The 25,974-nt window shown below is 41.1% G+C and overlaps 1 protein-coding gene across 4 annotated transcripts in view; it reads right to left on the bottom strand.

Annotated features, from left to right (window-relative positions):
- Window positions 1-22,291: 22,291 nt before the first annotated feature.
- Window positions 22,292-25,974, bottom strand: part of LOC309690623 (hyccin 2) — a 52,599-nt gene continuing 48,916 nt past the window's right edge. For all 4 annotated transcript variants that reach the window (XM_082507797.1, XM_082507798.1, XM_082507796.1 and 1 more), the window contains one exon: window positions 22,292-25,167. In XM_082507797.1, the coding sequence (XP_082363923.1) occupies window positions 24,521-25,167 (647 nt within the window). In that variant the 3' untranslated portion in view covers window positions 22,292-24,520. The remainder of the gene's footprint in view (window positions 25,168-25,974) is intronic.

Genomic DNA, 25,974 nt, shown 5'->3' with positions numbered 1-25,974 from the left:
AAAGGGGTTATATAGAGAATTAAAACAATATCTGTTTTTCAAGTATCTTTACAACTCTCTGCTATTGTACTTACATTATAACCAATCCGGTCCTTTATCCCCACTTAAAATATTTTTACAGAAATATTGTAATATTTGCTGCCATTTCTGCTGTCCTCTTGGCCAACTTACTCTTACAAAAGACATTTTTAATGTTAATGAGATTTTTTTAACTGCATAAATAAAGGTTATATAAAAGTCACTGCCAAAAACTGATCGCGGCTTCTACCTTGTTACACGAATGTTGTTTGTGGCTCAAGATGACTTTATGTCATCCATGAGGGATGCATTTGACATATGTTTCACATATTATAGCCCAACAAGTTACTTATAGCAGTTTAAATACGAGCAATCAGTTTTTGGCAAATACCGGAAATCAGTTTTTGGCAGACAATCACTTTTTGGCACAACACCGGCATTTGGCATCTCTCACCGCTATTATTTTCCCCAGTACAAACTAAGGCCTCCTCAGTTCAATTCATTGGCTTTGTTTTAATGTCAATTCATGATTACAGGTAGTGCAGAATTATTAGGCAAATGAGTATTTTGTCCACATCATCCTCTTCATGCATGTTGTCTTACTCCAAGCTGTATAGGCTCGAAAGCCTACTACCAATTAAGCATATTAGGTGATGTGCATATCTGTAATGAGAAGGGGTGTGGTCTAATGACATCAACACCCTATATCAGGTGTGCATAATTATTAGGCAACGTCCTTTCCTTTGGCAAAACGGGTAAAAAGAAGGACTTGACAGGCTCAGAAAAGTCAAAAATAGTGAGATATCTTGCAGAGGGATGCAGCAGTCTCAAAATTGCAAAGCTTCTGAAGCGTGATCATCGAACAATCAAGCGTTTCATTTAGTGATGGCCAAATGAAGCTTTCCGAAGCACTGAAGCTTGTATTGAAAAACGGTTCATTACTCGAAGCTTTTCAACACAGTCCTCTCCGGTGACATCTGGTGGTGAAAATTTTGAAGAGCAGCTTGAATCTGCAAAATAAAACGGACTGCTCAATTATCACTGCTCACTCAAGAGTGGAGTTCTCTCTGATATTGGGCCACCGTTCCGTTGCTTTGAACATGTAATTGGTTTTGTTTTCTCGATTGGGGGGCTGAAAAAAATGTAATGCGTATTTGCGTAATACATTTTGATCAATAAACTTTCCCTATTTAAACATGCACTATGGTGTGGCCTTTCTTTGCTCATAACTCCTTGATGTTGGTAAATACAATAAGTGAGCAATATATATAATATACATATGATAATGCACAGCACATTATGGAGTATGCCCCTGCTGTGAAGTCCTGCCTCCATCTACTTGTCGTTTAATCACTGGACAGCTGGACAGGTTCATACAAAATATTAGATTAGGCCAATTGTCCTATACATATTTTTGACCTAGGGGTGGGATTGATTGTGAACTGGAAAGGGAAAATGCTTAGGAAGCTGAGTACGGCTGCATCGTCACTGATTTGTAGAATCATTTTGATTCGATACAGGATCCGATTCAATTTGATTGGAATCTGGAAAGTTTTGCCTCAGTCAGAAATATTACAAGTCTGATCATTTAACAGTATATATCCATAATTTCGTATCTATAAAAAGAAAGCTGACACATGTGAGACTTAATTAGAGATGTAAACAGAGAGTTATGAAACCTGCAGCTGCAGAAGCCAGCGAAAAAAAAAGAGGCAAACACAGCGCGGACCCGCCGACACATCAAAATCTGACTCTGACGCGTCGGGTCCGCGCTCTGTGTTTACGTTTGTATGCAGAATCCGTAAACCTGCTCCCAGTTACTGTTTTAGCTGCATGGTGTTTGACGACATGTTGTGAGGTTTAACCTGAGATGCTGGCGTTTCAGGCATAATAACGTTAATTTACAAATCGACACGGGATTTTAATGAATCAATATCACTTTATTCAATTTAGCATGGATTGTAATCAGAAAAGCGATAATCAAAACCCACCCCTAATCAAGAACTTGCAAAGTAAAAACATGATCAATGTAAGGTAGCCCTTTTGTTATTTACATTTAAAAAGAGGATTAGTGTTACTGTGTGCTGGCTGAGTCTGTTTCTTTTCTTAGAAATAGTTTCTCCTGCCCTGGAGAAAATCCACTTGCATGGAACAGAAGAGGCTGTGGAGTGCAGGAACCACACTGCAAGTTGGTAGATATGCAGGTATTCCTGGGTCCTGCAGACTATCACCTAAAAACAATAAACAAAATGATTTTCTAAACTGTGTAGCAATGTAATGTACGTATAGTGTCAAATACATTTTTGTAGTCTTCATTAGCTTTAATTCACATGGAAGTGTTCCTAAAGTCATATGCTGTAATGATATTTACATTATGAAAACATGATTTTGGACATTTCAAGTTTTTCACTTCGGCAGATAAAATGAATTGAGCAAAATCAACTCAAAATATTCCCACACGCCAGAACGTCCTCTCTTCCTCGCTGGCTCCATATCTGTCAGTGGAATGATCACCTCGTCGCTATCTGTCACCATCAACACACTCCACGAATCCCGTGGATGATTCACTTCCTTATATCCGTTTGAATCAGGTACCGAAGCAGTTACGTGCGTAATGAAGCTTCGGACGTCACTGGTCACGTGACTTTTGCCAAACGAAGCAAGCCTCGACACAGTGCTTCTGAACCAGTGTGTTGTTTTTTTCGACACACGCTCCGGAGCGTCAGCTTCAAGCGGGCCATCACTAGTTTCATTCAAAATAGTCAACAGGGTCGCAAGAAGCGTGTGGAAAAACCAAGGCGCAAAATAACTGCCCATGAACTGAGAAAAGTCAAGCGTGCAGCTGCCAAGATGCCACTTGCCACCAGTTTGGCCATATTTCAGAGCTGCAACATCACTGGAGTGCCCAAAAGCACAAGGTGTGCAATACTCAGAGACATGGCCAAGGTAAGAAAGGCTGAAAGACGACCACCACTGAACAAGACACACAAGCTGAAACGTCAAGACTGGGCCAAGAAATATCTCAAGACTGGTTTTTCTAAGGTTTTATGGACTGATGAAATGAGAGTGAGTCTTGATGGGCCAGATGGATGGGCCCGTGGCTGGATTGGTAAAGGGCAGAGAGCTCCAGTCCGACTCAGACGTCAGCAAGGTGGAGGTGGAGTACTGGTTTGGGCTGGTATCATCAAAGATGAGCTTGTGGGGCCTTTTCGGGTTGAGGATGGAGTCAAGCTCAACTCCCAGTCCTACTGCCAGTTTCTGGAAGACACCTTTTTCAAGCAGTGGTACAGAAAGAAGTCTGCATCCTTCAAGAAAAACATGATTTTCATGCAGGACAATGCTCCATCACACGCGTCCAAGTACTCCACAGCGTCGCTGGCAAGAAAGGGTATAAAAGAAGAAAAACTAATGACATGGCCACCTTGTTCACCTGATCTGAACCCCATTGAGAACCTGTGGTCCATCATCAAATGTGAGATTTACAAGGAGGGAAAACAGTACACCTCTCTGAACAGTGTCTGGGAGGCTGTGGTTGCTGCTGCACGCAATGTTGATGGTGAACAGATCAAAACACTGACAGAATCCATGGATGGCAGGCTTTTGAGTGTCCTTGCAAAGAAAGGTGGCTATATTGGTCGCTGATTTGTTTTTGTTTAGTTTTTGAATGTCAGAAATGTATATTTGTGAATGTGGAGATGTTATATTGGTTTCACTGGTAAAAATAAATAATTGAAATGGGTATATATTTGTTTTTTGTTAAGTTGCCTAATAATTATGCACAGTAATAGTCACCTGCACACACAGATATCCCCCTAAAATAGCTAAAACTAAAAACAAACTAAAAACTACTTCCAAAAACATTCAGCTTTGATATTAATGAGTTTTTTGGGTTCATTGAGAACATGGTTGTTGTTCAATAATAAAATTAATCCTCAAAAATACAACTTGCCTAATAATTCTGCACTCCCTGTATTATGCCAGGTCACAAAGGCAGCAGCCTAGGCAAAGAAACCCAGACTCACCCATTAGAAGGTTTCTCCCTGTTAAAGGGAGATTTTCTTTTCCACTCTCGCCAAGTGGCTGCTCATAGAGGGCCGTCTGATTGTTGATGTTTTCTCTGTATTTTTGTTTCTGCTTATTGTTTTTGCCAGGCAACAAGTAGGAAATATCAGAGTTAATAAGAACGGAAACAACTACTGCTGCTTAGCTGTACTACTTTGGAAATGATAAGACTCTGGACTCAAAGGCAAATGTTTCCTTTAAAGCATGAATACCAGGAATATATTGTAATCAGACAACTTGGTCTTTAACAGCAAGAGACTATCTTGTGCTTCTTGATGTTTATTGGTTGTTGGCAACACAACCACAGACAGTATATAAAATATGGATGTAGGTTCTGAAATGTAAAGCCAACATACAAGTGCCTTAAAGTTGGATTATTTTAATTGTTACCAGTAAAATGTGTGAATTCATCAGGGAGCAAGGTCCAAAGAGAGCAGAAAACCTACAGAGCTCTGTCACTCTCTGGTGGTCGACAGGGGGATAACTACACTGTGAGCTTTATCACGCTCAGTGCTGTGCAGAGCATTAACCAAATTTTTACCAAGATGGCAAAAAGAAGAGTTAAACCTATTAACCTATTTCAGTATGAGTCCTCTGTGGATGAAGAACAGAATGCGCTGTTTACACTTCAGTTAGGAGAGCTGTCGGTCTCTACTGGAAAACAGAGGCAAGTGCCGGCTTTAACTCAGAGCTGTGAACACACGGTTGTATTTTCATTAGAACTTTTTCAAATAATGTAATTGTAATTTAAAATTTATTTTTTTTGTTATTTCTACAGTAAAGTTCACGCTTTGGCCATTTTTCTGTGCCATAATTTGGTTTTCTTAGAACAATCACACTCATAAGTGGAAAAAAGTGTTCTTTCTCCACGTTTCTCACATCAAAATAAACCAGACTTTCAAAATTTACTGACATCAGTTGTGCATACATTGTTTTGTTTTGAAAAATTTCCACACAAAGGGACCAAAAAGGGTACATTATTTATTCACTGCAAATAATCCAAAATTAATTTGAGCTTTGAACTAAGTACCCTGAAAACGCAGTCGTAGCCATCATATTAACTTTAAACATAATAAGGGGTGGGTGCACCGTTCTTGGAAGTACTGCAATACCAAGTCGATGCGTGGAGTGGACGGAGCAAGCCCCTATTCCATCTCCCTGTTCCAAAAATCAATTTAATATATGGTCCCCGGGTAGGGGACGTATCAGATATTAAACTGATAAGAACAGATACTACACTTGATCTTAGCCAAAAGGCCGAGAAGCGATGTCGCATTCGGCTCGGAGGAAACGGCCTGGTTCCCAGCGCCGTCTCTCTGACTCATGGTTTGGAAGCTGAACTGCTGATATTTTGTACTGAATTATCACACAAACAAGAGCAACCATGTTCCCTCACACATCTTATATCGCTGGGTTTGTGTTGCGGTAAATTTAACTTGCGAGCATTTATAACGCAAACGTTATTGCGGCTTCCTGGACACGTGACACGCTTTGATCCAATAGAAAGACCAACACAAATATCACAAATACTTTCACTACATACACGCTAATTATAAATACACGCAATTTATTTATCCATTTATAAAGTCTTTAGACTTTACTCAATGAAGCGGAGTGAAACCTGGGATGAATAAGGTGTTTTACAGATCGACTCATAATAAATATACGTCTTGTAGAGCCCCCTAGTGAAGAGGAGGGTAAACTGCACCACACTCAGAAACTGGTCTAGCAAGACTCAGGAGCTGAATTAAATGACACGGTCCTGGCTCAAGGTCTTCGTATTTACAGATAAATTTACAAATTTATTTACAAATAAATAAATGAATAAAATGCGGTTTAAATTATAACACTGAGAAGAGTCCAGTTGACTGACGGTGACAGATATGAGAGCCAAAACAGAATTAAGCGGGGGCAATGAACTGACATTCAGTTAGCTGGAACACCTCTCTCTCAGTCAATGTGGGAATAAACAGTTCTGTCTATGAAGAAGTCAGTAACTAATACTGGAAGCTGTGCGGCCACCTCACCTTGACGAGAATTTCGTGTATGAGTACGTGTCAGTTTACCTGAAGAGTTTCTGAAGAGTAGCTAGTTAGCTAGCTAAATTGACCAGACAACTATGGACGGGAATTTCTGACCTCTCCTTCAAGCTCAAAGAGAATAATTATAGAGGTATTTAAAATACATTTCTTACTACCATTGTTTGTATTAACAACAGACAGGCATACTGGGAATGATATAGATGATATAGAATGATTTTTAAAATTTCTTTCAAATTGCATTTAGCAAATGATATTAGAGGTTTTGTCTTGATCTTAATCTTTAACAAAAAAATTCCACCAGTGATGGAGGAAGCGCTCTGATCATTCAGTAAAATTACAGCGAGCACACAGTAAAAACACCTTAAACTGTTACTTAAGGTAGAGAGTAAGTCTTACTCAAGCATGAAAATGCATTTACGTTAAAAGTAAAATTACTCGGAAATTAGAGCATAAAGATTAGAATAAAATGGTACATTAGGCTTTAGGCTTGAATCTCTTAAATGCACCAGACCGATTACACTGGGCTGCACTGAAGTCAGGGTAAAATCTGAAGATGTGATCTCAGTACTGGAGTTTATGTTGCACAGCATGGCCTTTGTCTTTGTAACCAGGATTGGGAGCAGCTCTACCTGCAGGTGTAGGGACAAGACAAAAGCGGACACTCTGAAGTGAAGGGCTCATGATTTCAGTTGTCATTTGAGAAAGAAATAAGGCAGGTCTCAGTACTATAAGCACAACTCCAGTATGGCACTTCCATAAGTCTAAATGGTTTTGTTTGGCGTCACTCGTTTTGTTTTACCAGTTTTACCAGACTGTCAAAGCAGACAAAGACAGAAATCAGGACATAAAGACACTGGTTTCATTCGAAGAATAATTAATCTTTGACAGACTGAAGTTGTTGTCAGAGGGTCTTTTACATCTTGGTGAAAGCAGAGCAGTTCGTCTTTCTCAGTCCAGTCACGACCACCCTATTATTCAAGGTTAAAGGTTCTTTATTTGTCACATGCATAATTATACAAGTATAACACACGGTGAAATGTAGCCTGACACGCTCCTCGACATGTGCAAAAATTGGGGGGGGGGGGGGGGGGGGGTGTAGAGGAAGATTATATATATATATATATATTTATTCATGCATGCTAGGCGAGTGGCTCCAGCAGATCCCGGGAATAACATCGGAGATCTCTGTCCAGAAGAGCGCAGTCCTGGGAACAGCTAAGATACTGCGCAGGACCCTCAAGCTCCCAGGCCTCTGGTAGAGGACCCGAGCTTGAAGGATAAACCGCCCGCAGGGGCGTGCTGGGTGTTTTGTTTTTTGTTTTGTTTTTTATAGTATATACATTGGGTGAATGTGCAGTAGTACCAGCAAGCAGGTGAATTCTGTACATTAATATGAATAGACATCTGACTATTTTACAGGATAGACAATATAAACATATTTAAAATTAAAGGAATTTGAAATGTACATTGTGCCTTGGTTTAGAGTGTCTGGAAGAGTCCTGTCTCAGTCAATTATAGATGATGTGAGAGGGCGGGTGTGTGTGTTTAGGGCATGGATGGCTTGGGGATAGAAGCTCCTCTTGAGTCTCTCTGTCCTTGCCCGGAAGATGCGGAACCTTCTACCAGATTGCAGAAGTTGGAACAGTTTGTTGCCAGGATGGGACGGGTCCTTCAGTATCTGCGCTGCTCTAGTCCGGCATCTCCTGGTGTAGGTGTCCTGAAGCGGGGGGAGAGCAATCCTGCAGCAGCGTTCTGCTGTACGGATCACTCTCTGGAGAGCTTTTTGGTCCTTCACACAGCTGTTCCCAAACCACGATGTCATGTTCTGTGTGAGGATGCTCTCCACAGCGCCTGTATAGAAAATCCTGAGGATCTTTGGAGAGACCCTGAACTTCCTCAGTTGTTGTAGGTGATACAGGCGCTGCCTAGCCTTTTTGGTCTGGACCTGAATGTGGGCAGCCCATGTCAGGTCTGAGGAGATGTGGACACCAAGATACTTGAAGGACTGCACCCTCTCCACTGGAGCTCCATTGATGATAATGGGCTTGTAGTCTCTGTGCTGACCCCTTCTGAAGTCCACCACCAGCTCCTTGGTCTTGCCGACGTTCAGCTGGAGGTGGTTATCCTGGCACCATGATGCCAGATTCTTCACTTCATCCATGTAGGCCGCCTCATCGTTGTTGGAGATGGCACCCAACACCACTGTGTCGTCAGCAAACTTCACAATGGTGTTGGAGCCATGGGTGGCCACACAGTCTGAAGTATAGATGGAGCAGTGGCGAGAGGACACATCCCTGAGGTGCTCCTGTGTTGATGATGATGCTGTTAGAGACGCATCTACCCACCCTCACCACCTGAGTTCTGCCAGTGAGGAAGTCCAACACCCATGCACACAGACGGCTGTTAAGTCCCAGATCCCTGAGCTTTGTGAACAGTCTGCAGGGCACTATTGTGTTAAACGCTGAGCTGTAATCAACAAACAGCATTCGCACATAGTTACCCTGTTTCTTGTCCACGTGGGTGAGAGTGGTGTGTAGGACGTGGGCGATGGCATCCTCTGTGGATCTGTAGGCGAACTGCAGTGGATCTGTGGTGTCTGGGATGGAGGAGGAGATGATGTTCTTCAGCAGCCTCTCAAACACCTTCATTACTACCGAGGTCAGTGCAACTGGCCGGTAATCGTTCAGGGTTGAGGGTTTGCTGTTCTTGGGCACAGGGATGATGGTGGATCTTTTGAAGCATGTGGGGACCACAGACTTCGCCAGGGACTCGTTGAAGATGGAAGTGAACACACCTGCTAGCTGGTCAGCACAGCAGCGCAGCAGACGGCAGGTGATGCCGTCTGGCCCCGCCGCTTTCCTTGTGTTCACTCTCCTCAATGCCGCTCGGACGTCATGCTCCGCGATGCTGGTCACCGGTCTCTCGCTGATGACGTCACTGTCCTCGGTAGTCAGGCGGTAGATAGCATTAGCCGCCTGGCTAACCTCGAAACGGGCGTAGAACTGATTCAGTTCGTTGGTGAATGCAGAGTCGGCGTTGATCGGCGCAGTGTCCCTGGCTTTGTAGTCCGTAATGGTGCGTAGTCCGTGCCACATACTCCGTGTGTCGCCATGTTGGAAGCGGGACTCCACACGTTCCCGGTACCGGCATTTGGCATCTCTCACCGCTATTATTTTCCCCAGTACAAACTAAGGCCTCCTCAGTTCAATTCATTGGCTTTGTTTTAATGTCAATTCATGATTACAGGGAGTGCAGAATTATTAGGCAAATGAGTATTTTGTCCACATCATCCTCTTCATGCATGTTGTCTTACTCCAAGCTGTATAGGCTCAAAAGCCTACTACCAATTAAGCATATTAGGTGATGTGCATCTCTGTAATGAGAAGGGGTGTGGTCTAATGACATCAACACCCTATATCAGGTGTGCATAATTATTAGGCAACGTCCTTTCCTTTGGCAAAACGGGTCAAAAGAAGGACTTGACAGGCTCAGAAAAGTCAAAAATAGTGAGATATCTTGCAGAGGGATGCAGCAGTCTCAAAATTGCAAAGCTTCTGAAGCGTGATCATCGAACAATCAAGCGTTTCATTCAAAATAGTCAACAGGGTCGCAAGAAGCGTGTGGAAAAACCAAGGCGCAAAATAACTGCCCATGAACTGAGAAAAGTCAAGCGTGCAGCTGCCAAGATGCCACTTGCCACCAGTTTGGCCATATTTCAGAGCTGCAACATCACTGGAGTGCCCAAAAGCACAAGGTGTGCAATACTCAGAGACATGGCCAAGGTAAGAAAGGCTGAAAGACGACCACCACTGAACAAGACACACAAGCTGAAACGTCAAGACTGGGCCAAGAAACATCTCAAGACTGGTTTTTCTAAGGTTTTATGGACTGATGAAATGAGAGTGAGTCTTGATGGGCCAGATGGATGGGCCCGTGGCTGGATTGGTAAAGGGCAGAGAGCTCCAGTCCGACTCAGACGCCAGCAAGGTGGAGGTGGAGTACTGGTTTGGGCTGGTATCATCAAAGATGAGCTTGTGGGGCCTTTTCGGGTTGAGGATGGAGTCAAGCTCAACTCCCAGTCCTACTGCCAGTTTCTGGAAGACCCCTTTTTCAAGCAGTGGTACAGGAAGAAGTCTGCATCCTTCAAGAAAAACATGATTTCCATGCAGGACAATGCTCCATCACACGCGTCCAAGTACTCCACAGCGTGGCTGGCAAGAAAGGGTATAAAAGAAGAAAAACTAATGACATGGCCACCTTGTTCACCTGATCTGAACCCCATTGAGAACCTGTGGTCCATCATCAAATGTGAGATTTACAAGGAGGGAAAACAGTACACCTCTCTGAACAGTGTCTGGGAGGCTGTGGTTGCTGCTGCACGCAATGTTGATGGTGAACAGATCAAAACACTGACAGAATCCATGGATGGCAGGCTTTTGAGTGTCCTTGCAAAGAAAGGTGGCTATATTGGTCACTGATTTGTTTTTGTTTAGTTTTTGAATGTCAGAAATGTATATTTGTGAATGTGGAGATGTTATATTGGTGTCACTGGTAAAAATAAATAATTGAAATGGGTATATATTTGTTTTTTGTTAAGTTGCCTAATAATTATGCACAGTAATAGTCACCTGCACACACAGATATCCCCCTAAAATAGCTAAAACTAAAAACAAACTAAAAACTACTTCCAAAAACATTCAGCTTTGATATTAATGAGTTTTTTGGGTTCATTGAGAACATGGTTGTTGTTCAATAATAAAATTAATCCTCAAAAATACAACTTGCCTAATAATTCTGCACTCCCTGTATTATGCCAGGTCACAAAGGCAGCAGCCTAGGCAAAGAAACCCAGACTCACCCATTAGAAGGTTTCTCCCTGTTAAAGGGAGATTTTCTTTTCCACTCTCGCCAAGTGGCTGCTCATAGAGGGCCGTCTGATTGTTGATGTTTTCTCTGTATTTTTGTTTCTGCTTATTGTTTTTGCCAGGCAACAAGTAGGAAATATCAGAGTTAATAAGAACGGAAACAACTACTGCTGCTTAGCTGTACTACTTTGGAAATGATAAGACTCTGGACTCAAAGGCAAATGTTTCCTTTAAAGCATGAATACCAGGAATATATTGTAATCAGACAACTTGGTCTTTAACAGCAAGAGACTATCTTGTGCTTCTTGATGTTTATTGGTTGTTGGCAACACAACCACAGACAGTATATAAAATATGGATGTAGGTTCTGAAATGTAAAGCCAACATACAAGTGCCTTAAAGTTGGATTATTTTAATTGTTACCGGTAAAATGTGTGAATTCATCAGGGAGCAAGGTCCAAAGACAGCAGAAAACCTACAGAGCTCTGTCACTCTCTGGTGGTCGACAGGGGGATAACTACACTGTGAGCTTTATCACGCTCAGTGCTGTGCAGAGCATTAACCAAATTTTTACCAAGATGGCAAAAAGAAGAGTTAAACCTATTAACCTATTTCAGTATGAGTCCTCTGTGGATGAAGAACAGAATGCGCTGTTTACACTTCAGTTAGGAGAGCTGTCGGTCTCTACTGGAAAACAGAGGCAAGTGCCGGCTTTAACTCTGAGCTGTGAACACACGGTTGTATTTTCATTAGAACTTTTTCAAATAATGTAACTGTAATTTAAAATTTATTTTTTTTGTTATTTCTACAGTAAAGTTCACGCTTTGGCCATTTTTCTGTGCCATAATTTGGTTTTCTTAGAACAATCACACTCATAAGTGGAAAAAAGTGTTCTTTCTCCACGTTTCTCACATCAAAATAAACCAGACTTTCAAAATTTACTGACATCAGTTGTGCATACACTGTTTTGTTTTGAAAAATTTCCACACAATGGGATCAAAAAGGGTACATTATTTATTCACTGCAAATAATCCAAAATTAATTTGAGCTTTGAACTAAGTACCCTGAAAACGCAGTCGTAGCCATCATATTAACTTTAAACATAATAAGGGGTGGGTGCACCGTTCTTGGAAGTACTGCAATACCAAGTCGATGCGTGGAGTGGACGGAGCAAGCCCCTATTCCATCTCCCTGTTCCAAAAATCAATTTAATATATGGTCCCCGGGTAGGGGACGTATCAGATATTAAACTGATAAGAACAGATTTTTTTTTTTTTTTTTTTTTTTTTACTTCTTTTATTTTCTTTCCACAACAATTCAAAAAACTTTTTCCATTTCCATTACAAAGACATATTTACATTTCATTTCTTTCCCACATTCATTCATCGCAAACCAATCATTTTCATGTAACATATTCATATAACTTATTGCTTTTCATTGCTCCTTTTCCCTTTCTCCCTTCCTTACTCTTTACCTACCACCACTTTTTAGGTGCCTTCGCAGTAAAGAAGGAAGGGAAATCTTTCCATCTATCCTTGATCGTGTCTATTCCCCATTTTTGTAGTTCATGCCAGTATGTCTTTTCAAATTCCCTCTCTACAGCTTTAGTCGTACCTATTTCCCCCTCTTTATATCCTCCCGTTATACAACTCTGTCTTGCCTTCCACAATTTCATTTTTACAATTGTTAACAACATACAACGTATTTTGTATCTCTCTTTTTCTATGCTGTTAGCCCTGAAAAGGGTAATCTCTTCATAAGTCACCGTGCCCAAACCTTTATACTTCCCCTTTACCCTTTCCCATACCTTTTTTGCGTATTCGCATCCCCAAAGTACGTGTTCTATTGTTTCCTCTTCTACGCAGTTGTCCCTCGGACACTTTTTCTGTTTTCCCAAGTTATGTGCATACATGATGATCCTCACGGGTAACCTTTTGTGTAAATGCATCCAATTAAAATCCTTCAAAACATTTTTAAAGGTCTTATCCTGTGCACATTTCCACACTTCTGGACTCACCGGTACCTGGTTATAATTAGCTTTCCATACCATTTTCTTATATAAAAGTTTATGGTTTAGTACGGTATCCACCTCTTTACATTCAGCATGTTTCTTTCCCCATCCCAGCATCCTCTGAAAATATTTTGGTCTAGTTTCCGCCTTTGGTCCCTTATTTTCCCACCCTATCAAAAAACGGTATGGAATCGCTAACCAAAACCATAACAATATTTGACATTTATGGACATAGTTCTGTTTCAATAGCTTGCATACATTTGCATAAAACATTGTATCTAACTTCAAAGGGACATTTGGTACCCCTTTCCCACCATCTTCAATTTCTTGATACATTTGCGTTCTTTTGACATACTCATAACCCCCCCAAATAAATTTAAATATCGCTCTGGTTATTTGCGCTCTGTAGATCTGAGGCATCGGAAACACATAGGCCAGATGTAATAACTTCGGCACCACCTCACTCTTTATAATCAGAACCTTCCCCGTAATTGTTAATTTCCTTGCTTTCCAAAGGCCCAGCTTCTTTTCTACCGCACTTAACCTTTTTTTCCAATTGCTAAGCTCATCTCCTTCCTTATTTCCAAAGGTGATTCCTAAAATATTCATTGGGCCTTGGCACAAAGTAAAATCACAGATATTATCTCTTCTACCCTCCCATGTCCCCAAATATTTATACATCGACTTCTCTTTATTTATCTTTGATCCAGTCGCTTTTTCATAAATATCTAAAATTTCTATCGCACCCTTTAAACTATCATCATCTGCCAGATATAATACTGTATCGTCCGCATACTGCGATATCTTTAAAACTTCCCCCCGCGGCATCGGAATCCCTTTTACTCTCTGGCTTTCCCTTATTGCGCAAGCCAAAGGTTCAACATACAGTACATAAAGAACAACAGATAATGGACATCCTTGCCTCAAACCCTTTGTTTGATACACTTTTTCTGTAAGGAATCCATTTACTTTTATTTTCAGACTTATGCCGTTGTATAAATTTTTTACCCATTTTTTAAATTTCTCTCCCAAGCCCATATACTGCATTACCCTCCACAAAAAATCATAATCTACCCTATCAAAGGCCTTTTGTTGATCTAGGCTCACACATAGTGCTGGCAAATTTCTATCTCTAACGTATGTGAGTATGTCTCTGTGTAGTTGCACGTTCCAAGACATTTGCCTCCCCCTGACCCCACACGTCTGATCCTTCTCCACTATTTGCATCATTACTCCCGCGAGTCTATTTGCCAATATCCTACTCAGGATCTTATAATCCACACATAGCATAGTTAACGGTCTATAATTATCAAGTTGTTGTGGGTTACCTTTCTTGAATAGAATAGAAACCACACCCATCTTCATACTCTCTGTCATCTCCTTTCCCTCCATGATTTCCTTAAAAACTCCCAACAAATGTATCCCCACCATTCCCCAAAAGGTTTCGTAAAATTCCTTTGTTAATCCATCTATCCCTGGCACTTTGTTTGCCTTCATTCCTTTTAATACTTTATATGCCTCCCCTATTGTAACTTCCCCTTCTAAACTGTCACTTTCTTCTCCCGTTAATCTCTTTTTTATTTTCTTTAAGAAAAAATCCCCTTTTTCTCCCTCTAATTTTTCTTTTCTAAACAAAACCTCATAATACTCCTTCGCCGTTTTAAGCATATTTTCCTTCCCTTCTATCATTTTCCCATCCTTCTCTAATTTTATTATAACTCCCTTTTTTTCCTTACTTTTCATCTTTTTAAAGAAAAAGGCCGAACATTTCTCGTTCTCCTCATACTCCTCCTGCTTTATCTTATATGTTTCAGCCCTTGCCTTCCTTTCAAGTAGTTCTTCCTGCTTCAATCTTAAACTTTCCATTTTCTCGTCCATGTTTTTGTTGTTTCCTTTTTCATTTTGTAGTGTATAGGTATATTCTATTTCTTTTTGCAATATACGAAATTCCTCTTTCCTTACTCTGGACCTTTCCGTACAATAATCCACCGTGAACTTTTTTATTTTGTTTTTTTCATCCTCCCACCAATCCAGTTTATTTATATATAAGCTTTCCATCTCCTCCCATAAAGGGAAGAGCTCTGCAAACCTTTCCTTATATTCTTTTTCCATAAGTACTTCGTTATTCAGTTTCCAGTATCCTTTTCCATAATCTATTCCTTCTATCTCCAAATCCACCACTATCATTTGATGATCTGTGAACAAAGCCGGTATTATTTTCCCTTGTTTTATTTTACACTTTTTCTCTATCAAGATGTAATCTAATCTACTTTCCGTCCCTCTTGTGTTCTTCCATGTGTACCCCACTCTTTTCCCTTGTAGTGTGGCCATTACATCTATTAAACCGTATTTTTTTTTAAAGGTCTTAAAAGGGAGCGAAGTTTTTATTTTCTCCAGTGAACAGTTGAAATCCCCTCCCACAAAAATATTTTTCCTTGTCATAAAACAAGTGTCCATTTTTGAAAGAAGTTCTCTTCTTAATTTGGGATCCACATATGCATACACATTTATTATACGGTTTTGTGTCCCACTTTTTTCCACATCTACAACCATAACCCTTCCCTGTATTAAAGTATAACTGTCCTTTATTCGTATACTTTTATTCCCACATAACACTCCTACCCCAGTCCCATGTACTCCCCCTATACTCCAGACCGATTCACCTCCTCTCCATTCCTTCGTAAAGAGGTCAACATCCCCCTCATCTTTTAAATGTACTTCCTGCAACAAGCAGACATCAAAATTATAATACAACAAAAATTCATAAACCATTTTTCTTTTCCGAGCATTCCTAAGTCCCCTTACATTTAATGTTATTATTCGAAAGTTTCCCATGTCTTAAAACTTAAATCAAAATAAAAAAAGGGGTCTCAAAAACAAAAACCAAAACAAATCAAAACCATAGGAGTTTTATTTCAGTATCCCCATTTTTAACTCTTCATATTAACCTGCGCCAATAAGTTCTTAATAAAGGAATCTTCCGATTTTTCTTCGCTTTCAGCCTCTTCCCCCGTATCCCCATCACTAGTGAAGTCACTTAAGGGGGTATGCATGCATTCAGTCTGTGTACCCCTCAAAACATGTCCCTCCGTCTTTTCCACCTGCTCGATCCGTTCCTCCCTATCCTCTTTATTTTCCGTTTTTGTCTCTTCTGGAGAAGCACCTGAGCTCACCTTTCTCCGCCTCTTTGCTGATTTTCTCCGCGGCTTCGCTACTACTGCCCACACCTGTCCGTCCTCTGCTTGTTTCTCTCTCTCGGCGTCCGATTCACGTAATGTTCCTTCCTCCTTATTCCTCTGCTCTACTCCGCCTTCCTTGCTCCCAGCTCTCTCCTCGTTAAGGTGATCTTCGGCAGCCGTTGGCGCCTCCTGTGTTCTTTTTCCGATATCAGTTTCTGCATCCGATTTTCTGTAATGTTCATTTCCTGCCGCTTCAGAATATGACCTTGGCCTAGTACAGTCTCTTGCCATATGGGTCTCTGAATCGCACAAATGACATTTTCTAGGTTCCTTACAGTCTTTAGTTATGTGGCCTATCTTCCCGCAACTCCTGCACCTCATTTGTTCACACCTGTCCGCATTATGTCCGGTACTGCCACATTTTCTGCACGCTTGGGGCTGCCCAGCATACACTAGGAAACCCCTATCTGCTCCTATGGAGAATACCGCGGGTGGATGGCAATATCCGTCCTCGGTAGACGTATCCACATTTAATTTGACTCGGAATTGTCTTTTTCCGGTCCATAGTCCTAAGCCATCCTTTATTTTGCGCACTCCTGGTAGTACTGTGACGTACCTTCCTAAGAAGTACTTAATTGTCTCTTCCGAAACCCAAGGGTTATACATATGGATCGTTAAAATCCTATAATCATTTCTGTACAAAGGAGTTACCGTATATTTCTTTAGTTCTTCGTTTTCTTCTCCGTGAAATCTCCTTCTCACCTCCTCCGCACATTCTCCCGTGCAAAAGGTTACATCATAATGTTTACTTGCCGTACTCTGCTGGAGGCAGTAGATTTCCTCAGGCTTTATTTTTAAAGCCTCGTAAAGGATCCTTCGTCCGAAGTTAATTCTGTCATGAATCTCATCCTCTTTCTCCATCAACTCGAATCTCAAAGTATTTCTTGTACCTTGCATCCATGTATTTCTCTCATGAAAATTGGCCGACGCCGCCGCCATCCTGCATTGCTTCTCGCCTGATAAGAACAGATACTACACTTGATCTTAGCCAAAAGGCCGAGAAGCGATGTCGCATTCGGCTCGGAGGAAACGGCCTGGTTCCCAGCGCCGTCTCTCTGACTCATGGTTTGGAAGCTGAACTGCTGATATTTTGTACTGAATTATCACACAAACAAGAGCAACCATGTTCCCTCACACATCTTATATCGCTGGGTTTGTGTTGCGGTAAATTTAACTTGCGAGCATTTATAACGCAAACGTTATTGCGGCTTCCTGGACACGTGACACGCTTTGATCCAATAGAAAGACCAACACAAATATCACAAATACTTCCACTACATACACGCTAATTATAAATACACGCAATTTATTTATCCATTTATAAAGTCTTTAGACTTTACTCAATGAAGCGGAGTGAAACCTGGGATGAATAAGGTGTTTTACAGATCGACTCATAATAAATATACGTCTTGTAGAGCCCCCTAGTGAAGAGGAGGGTAAACTGCACCACACTCAGAAACTGGTCTAGCAAGACTCAGGAGCTGAATTAAATGACACGGTCCTGGCTCAAGGTCTTCGTATTTACAGATAAATTTACTTACAAATAAATAAATGAATAAAATGCGGTTTAAATTATAACACTGAGAAGAGTCCAGTTGACTGACGGTGACAGATATGAGAGCCAAAACAGAATTAAGCGGGGGCAATGAACTGACATTCAGTTAGCTGGAACACCTCTCTCTCAGTAAATGTGGGAATAAACAGTTCTGTCTATGAAGAAGTCAGTAACTAATACTGGAAGCTGTGCGGCCACCTCACCTTGACGAGAATTTCGTGTATGAGTACGTGTCAGTTTACCTGAAGAGTTTCTGAAGAGTAGCTAGTTAGCTAGCTAAATTGACCAGACAACTATGGACGGGAATTTCCGGCCCGGTAAAACTTGCTGTCAAAACTGCAGTCAATAAAATCAAAATTATCTCAAAAAAAGCAAACTTGAAATTTCGAGTTCTTAAGTCAAGATAACCCACCCTTTTTATTATTATTGTTTTGTATTATTATTATGATATTACAGAGACGGAAACAAGCTTCCACAGACAACAAAAACCTAGCTCCTTGCCCTACTATTATCTAAATATTTAAAATGATAAGGGCCATATTAACTTAGCCATGTCTGCTGCTGTTTATGTCTTCGGCCATTTGAAGGTCATATGTTTCTAACGGTCATGCGCAAAGTCGTGAGAGCGTTTGCATTGGAAGAAGCGCACAGTTTTTGACTTCATGACTAAAGCCCGTTAATTTTGCATTTATTTTTGAAAAGTATTTGTTCATAAACAAGATAGAAAATCGATTTAAGAGACTAAATTAAAAAATAAATAAATCAACAACATGTCATATTACAATAACTCTTAAACAGAACTTAATAAATAATTTAAAAACTATCTCCAAAAGTTGATTCTGTTCATCTGGACGTAGCGTTTTGTGGGTGAAACGTTTCGTCACTCATCCAAGTGACTTCTTCAGTCTCAGCTGACTGTTTCCCCAATCTTATAAACAGTACATTTGCATAATGACTGAGGGAGGGAACAATGGGCTGGGAGGTCAGTTTCTTAATCTTAATTATGCAAATTCTTATGACCATTGATCAACAACCACTGACCAAAACCCACTGATCAATGGCCATGAGTACCATTCACAAAAAGTTGGGGAATGGCTGCAATCACAGCATTGTAAGATGGCGAAAGATGTACCCTTAGGCCCCCGGAGCTCTGCAGAACTTCAGCAGGACTCTCCGCAACTTAAATGTAAAAGCGTTAGCTCTTTTCTCAAAAATGCCCTGGTTACACCATTAGAATTGTACATAGAATTTATATTCTCAATTTCTTTTTGGGGTTGAAGTGCCTGGGAAGGGATCTCAACCTCCACTCACATCTTCCTTCAGGTGATCTCAATGGGTCACATAATAGGGTGAGGCAAGGTCTCACAATGGTGTCACCCAAAACCTCTGTTGATAATGACCCACGCCTTTTTTCACACCTTGGTGCAGATGTCGAGGCACATGATCAATAGTGGGTCAACAACCCTGTTAAGAAACAATTCACTAGGGGTTAAATATCTGGGACTGTCCACCATTTGTGTTGATTCATGCTCAATCATCCAGGTAAGGAAATCCCAAAAAGTTAATTCTGTTCTTCTGGATGTAGTGTTTTCAGTGGGAGAACAGTTTTGCCACTCACCCAAGTGACTTCTTCAGTGTCAGAAGTCACAGACTGAAGAAGTTGCTGTAGACCATCTGTTTCCAGGTCAAATGAGTTGTGCTTTCAGATATGCTCTTCTGCGTAGCTTGTTTGTATAAATGTTTTTTTTGTTACCTTTCTATCAGCTTGAAGCCATCTGGCCATTTCCCTCTGACATAACCAGGATTTTCACCCAGAGAACGCTTGCTCACTGGATATTTTCTCATTTCATCCCTGTAAACCCTGAAGATGGCTGTGCAGGAGACTCAGTACAGGAACAGGTGTACCTAATAAAGCGGTTGCTGAACATATGAAGCATGAATTTACAGGACTATGCAGTAGTTTGTGCTATGTTCTTAGATTGTATAGATTTTCTGTTTGTTTTCCTATGCATATATTTTAATGAGTATTATTTAGCTTGTCTCCATTTCATCAGTTTTGATGACTCAGTCTTTAATGAGTGATGAAAAGTCTTTATTCATTCATCACAAAGTTGAAGTGCTTGACTGACTATTCATGTTCTGACAAATGTGAGAAAGGATTTGATTGTCTTTTGCAGAGGCGAGTCTGTGATATGAAAAATGCCTCAACTGTTTTCAGAACTGCATTAAGAGTGGTGAGAATTACTTCTCTGCTGTGACAACTGAGCCAAATCCATTACGAAAAACCGGAGTGAAGATTAACATTAGTGACGTAATTTCCGTCAAATATGGCGGTCCGCCCAGTTCTTTAAAAATGTGATCAGGCAGGATTGAAGACTCAAAAAGCCCAGAGACACCGGCCATAAGGTCGCTCTGCATTCAGCACTATTGACTGTTACCAGCGTTGCTTGTTTCACAGTAGCTGTTCTAATTTTCTTTCCAATTTCCGTTTTCCCTGCCAGCAAAGCTGTTCTGACTCAGTGGAACCATTAGCTAACAGCAAATAAGCTAACACAGTCAGTTCACAAAATTAGCTGACTGAATTCAGACGACTAAGTTTTTATATTGTAGACAATGGGTTATTCTGATGTATTTAAAATATTTATTTTTGCATTTTTTGATACAATGCTCTGTATTGTATACAGATATTATAATAAAGGATAGTCTTTTAAATTTAAATAAAGACTTCTCTTGCTCAAGACCACTTAAAAACCCCCACTTACAATAAAGTCTGGCTCATTTAAATGAAATGTAAAGAAATGACAGGTGACTTGAGACTTTTGCAGTTATATAGTGAAACCAAACTGGGTACTAAAACTGGAAGTAGTCATGTGATGTGTAATGATGAGTGTACTAAAGCACTCACACACACTCAGATCCCTTACAGCACAATATTTATTCAACAATATACATTAATTTCTCTACATTTCAGACTTATGTTCATTTTTTTTTATATTCATCTTGCTTCACTTTTGTACATTTATTTACAAGATTTAAAATAAGTCTTTCTCCATTTATATAACATCATTAGTACAGTGTAATCACATCATCCAGCAGCTTCCCTTGAAGCATTCATAATTGCTAATCTATTTAATACACCGACTGGCGTCTTTGAGCCACAGAGCAGCAAACTGACAGAAGGGCTCAACATGCACTCAGAGTCCAGGTGTCCATGGTCCTCTTAATTCACCCATGTAAGAGAAGTCGTTTGCTCTGTAGCACCACGGCAGGGTGTATAAACAGAATCTTTGAATGGCGACACTGTTGAGGTCTTGCACCTTTAAAAATCATCTTAAATGCATGTGGCCCCTCCCACCCGACGAGGATCGGCGAAAGCCCGTCCACCAAAATAAAAAAATAAAAAGGAGAGGGTGGGGGAAATGTTGCATAGAATCAATTCTGATGTCAAGAACAGAAATTTTAGTGCTGCCATTTTTTATTTTTTTTTTAAATGTGGCTTTCTGATAATCTCCTGAGACCTTCCAGACCCCATTTTATATATATCTATATATATATATTTTTTTTGGTTTTAAAAAGAAAAAAATATAATAAATAGCTGTACCCTTTGACTTTAACAAAAAAAAAAAAAAATAGTATTGTGTTGGATGTCACATCCAACACAATGCTACTTTAAAAGAGACTAAAACCCTGCATTGAGTGTATTTGCACATAAATGGATGTCATTTCGATTACTATCTTGAGAGAGGTGGATGGATTAAAGTGCATTCTACTGTATGAAAACAAAGCCCACAGTTCTCACATGCAGGACAGGAAATGAACTTTATTTAAATAAAATATATTTTTTCCTTTATTGAAATTCAAATAGACTTAAGGATTTATAAGCTTATCTATGGCAGCTAAAATTTCCAACCACAGTCAAACTTTAACGTTCATTTCCCACCCTGATCACATGCAAATAACACTGCGTACGCACACACTCCCACACACACACTCTCGGACATTTGTCACTCTGTGGCAGCGTGCAGCACCAAAGTGGCTGCTGGTACCCCTCAGGTGAGGGGGAGTCGTGTGAATGACAAGAACACGTTAACAGTTTAAAAAACAAAACAAAAACAAACAACAGCCAAAAGGTGCCACTCGACTCACAGCAAAATACAGTAAATGGGAAAACACGGCTCGCCGAGAGCCACACAGCACGATGACAGCAGACAGTGGACCAGGTGAGAGTGTGAACTGTAGCTACTCTCCTCTCTTCTTCATCCTCCACAGTCCAGTCCAGTTCAGGAGGAGGAGGAAGATGATGTGAGGCCAAAGAGCTGACTACTGAGGCTTTTTGGCCTGAAATGTGTAAGGCTAAAGCACACACAGGACTCACTCAGGACCAGGAGCAGCAGCTGTGAGGGTTTCAAGCACAGGAGCACGAGCGTGTGGGATTTTCACTGCACACTGAACTGACTTTTATAAATATATATATATATATATATATATATATATATATATATATATATATATATATATATATATATATGCATATGTATATATATTAATCATTCATTCTCTTTTTAAACAAGCACTTGAGCAAAACATGGAAATGCAGTACAACCGCTGACTACTACAGTACACAGACGCTTCATATACGGCTTTTATATGTGAACAGCTATACTAAGTGATGATATTTTTTTTTTTTTTTTTTTTTTTTTTTTTTTAATGGCAAATAAAGGTGAAGCTGCATCTAAGGGCACGTTGAACCATGTGTCTAGAGATCCCTTTTTTTTTTAAATTTTATTTTAAAATAAGAACAGCAGACAGGAGAAAAAAAAAGAAGGCATTTTTAAATTTAAGACATCCAAAGGAGGGGAAACCGAAAGTCCTTAAGGAGAGGATGCGTATCGGCACATCTGGCAAAGACGAGGACAAAACTCGGGTTTGGCTCACCGGGCATTTCATGCCAATGAAACAGCCGGCGCTTCGCAGGGCACTAAACATGCAGACAAGCACGCCGTGCTCAAATCCCTCAGCCCAGACAGGGGGTACTACAGAAGGCCAGCGAGCACTGCGCGCAGATGCAGCCGTTTCACAGCAGAGATCTAACTCCATGGATGTGATTGAAATTGCACTTCCAAAAAATAAAAATAAAAATCAAAGCAGGGCATTTTAGGGACTTAAAATAATAACCCAAATGAGACTGATTGATATATGACAGGAAAAAAAAGAAGAAAAGTCTGATGGTTTTTGTTTTGCAGGTAAAAACTGCACATGATGGTACTCAACTGAAATGCAAGGCCAGGATATTCAGCCACACTTGTCACACGAATGCGCACAAATCTTTACAGCGTCGTCACAGCTGCAGTGTGAAACCATTTGCAATCCTCCCAATTGGTCATCAGTCTGATTTTGAACCATTCTGCATTCTGATTGGGAGACACGTGTCTGAGTGGCAGGTGAACACACAATGAGGTAGAACAAAATGTTTTATAAGCATCCAATCAGAGCACAAAAACAGGCGGTCAGCAGTGACTGCTATACACCTCCAGAGGGCAGCACTTCACCGGCTCAGACATGACGCCAACACACAAGCTTTAACACAGACCTAAACGCTCACTAACGAGTGCTCTTAGACGGAAGGATCCATTGAGCAGTTTGAACCGCAAATTTAACATACAGTCAGCAAAAGTGTGCACGGTCCAATGCAGTTATTCATCGAGATTCAGATTTTAAACCAAACCGCAAGACAAAAGTCTTCCCATAGCTGCACAGTATTTATTTCTCTAGATTTAACCATTTAAAATCTCGGGGAAGGACAAAGCCTCGACACCCTTCCAGTTTGGTTTTACAACAATCCTATTTGTTAGATTTTACAGATGAAATGAGAATTGTTTCTGTGACAAAAAACAGGTCATGGCCTTAACCCTAAAGAATCACTTGGGCCTGACAAACTACTGACACACACACACACACACACACACACACACACACACACACACACACACACACACACACGAAAACCCTTCTTTGGACTCTGATTTAAAACATTTAAAGATCTGTTATTCATAAAACTCTCTGTCGAATTAAAACAAAAAACCCCAAAAAACAGCAATTAACAAGGAAGATAATCAGCAAGAACGATTGCACGTGAGCCCCGGGAATGAAGGAGAAGGAATGAAGAGACAGACCAACCAAGTCCCCCACTCTTCTCCAAATGAGCGACGGTAAGTGTTATTGCTGATTCATTTTTGACTGATTCAGTCTGGAAAACGTAATAATCTGAAATGTCACGGATGACCTACAGCTAGCCTGAAATCCTTGCAGATCTCCTCTCGTCACAGCCTCCCTTTGAGGAGAGTTTCTATGTGGAATGCTCAGCTTGGCAGAGAGGAGGACGCAGTGACACGCTGGACTCTTACACTCGACCGTAGTTACAGCAGGAGCAGCCGGTCACGATTCACTACTTTTCACGTTGTGCTGTCAGTGACTTCATCCACCCACGACGACAGCAGGTCTCAATTACAAATTTTAATGGATGTTTAACGGGGTGGAAACACAGCTCTGGAGATCTCAAATGTGTTTCAATTTCTTAGACACACACACACACATACACAGACAGACGCACAGGTAGAAAGACGTCATAGTCGAGCTGTAGAGAGTCGCGGAGAGAAACTGCATGAATCTGTGTGTGTTATGTAGGTATTCGTGCGTGTGAGTGTGCGCGCCATTCCCTGCACTGGACGTTAGACCTGTGATATGATCTGCATGTTGAAGCTGGGGGAGCGTGACTGCTTGGTAAGAGGTGCTCCAGGAGACAGCAGGGCCTGAGCCTCCTCCGGCCTGAGCAGGTGTTCCTCCTGCAAACTGATGGTGGAGTGCCGGTGAGAACCCCCAGCTAGAAGCCCTTCCCTCTCAGAGCCTCCTGCCTCCTCGTGTTCCTCGCCATCGCCTCCGTTCAGGTTGAAATTCGTGCAGTCAAAGGACTTGCTGGAGGAGGTGCTGCCAGTCCTCACTAGCATGGGGCCCGCGGGGAAGCTCAGGTGCTTCTTTATGGGGCTCAGCTGGATGGCGTCCAAGTTGATGCTCGCTGGAGGCGACTGCTGCCTCTGTTGATGCCTCCTCGTGGCGGCCTGAAGATCCGCAGACAACTCCACCTGTTTGTCTGTCTCCCGCTCTTTCTCCCGCTCTCGCTCCTTGTCCCGAGACAGTCGCGCAGTAATGGCTTTCTTGATGCTGCTCGTGCTGCTGTTCAGGCTGCCACCCCTGGGCCCCACGCTGCCGCCAAGTTTGGTGCCGCTGGGCTGGCTGCTGTTCGACGCCCCAGAGGAGAAACCCTCGTCTGGGTCGTTGATATTGAAGGAGTCCTCCCCGCCGCTCATGCCATCAGCGTCTGAATGTGACGATGAATGAACATAGACAGAAGCAAAACAAAAGCAAAGAGAAATGTGAGTGAAATCACAAAATGCTGAGCTGAGTATGACCTGACTGAGCAAAACTTTTACTCTCATTTTATAAAACCTTCCAAACACTTCATAACTGCAAAGTTTCATAATCTATAATCTCGTCCACATGTCACAGAAGTTGCTGCTCTGGCTCGTTAACACAAAGCCGTGTCTTCTAATTTTTATTTACAGTGTTGTCAAATGGCTTGTAAAAATTTTAGCAGTAATAATGACTATGATTAGATGATTAGAAATACTCCAAAACAAATTAGCAGACTTAATTAGTTCCCCTTCTAAAAGTGCAACACTTTACGCTCGACAGACTGTGCTTCTTCATTATCTCAGTCATTAAGCACCAAACAGAGGTTCAGTTCAATAGACTGCATAATGACCCTGAGCTCTGATCCTCTGATGTAACACAGATTGACTGAAATCTGACCAGCTGTTTGTTTGGGCAAAGTGAGAGTTCAATACCCTGGCTCAAAGAGCTGAGTTTTTTTTAATCACAATATGCAATCGTCAATAATCTATAGCCTAATAGGCACAATATTTGGATAAAGACCTAAAGATTAAAACATTTTTAATCCATTTGTATCCTCACTTTGAAAGCTGAAAAGGAAAAAAGATGATAAAGTGTTAGAAAAAAAGCAAGTTATTGACATACAGTATGCAGGGTAAAGGCTGTTAAAAGAAGAGAGATGATCAGCTGTCTCTCTCTGTCATGCATCGTTGGGACAAGCAGACCCGGATGACAG

This window comes from Aulonocara stuartgranti (genome assembly GCF_965226115.1).
Source record: "Aulonocara stuartgranti genome assembly, chromosome: 16".
In the NCBI taxonomy this organism is placed as follows: domain Eukaryota; kingdom Metazoa; phylum Chordata; class Actinopteri; order Cichliformes; family Cichlidae; genus Aulonocara; species Aulonocara stuartgranti.
Note: the sequence above shows the minus strand (reverse complement) of the source record. Positions and strands in the feature narration are given on the sequence as shown.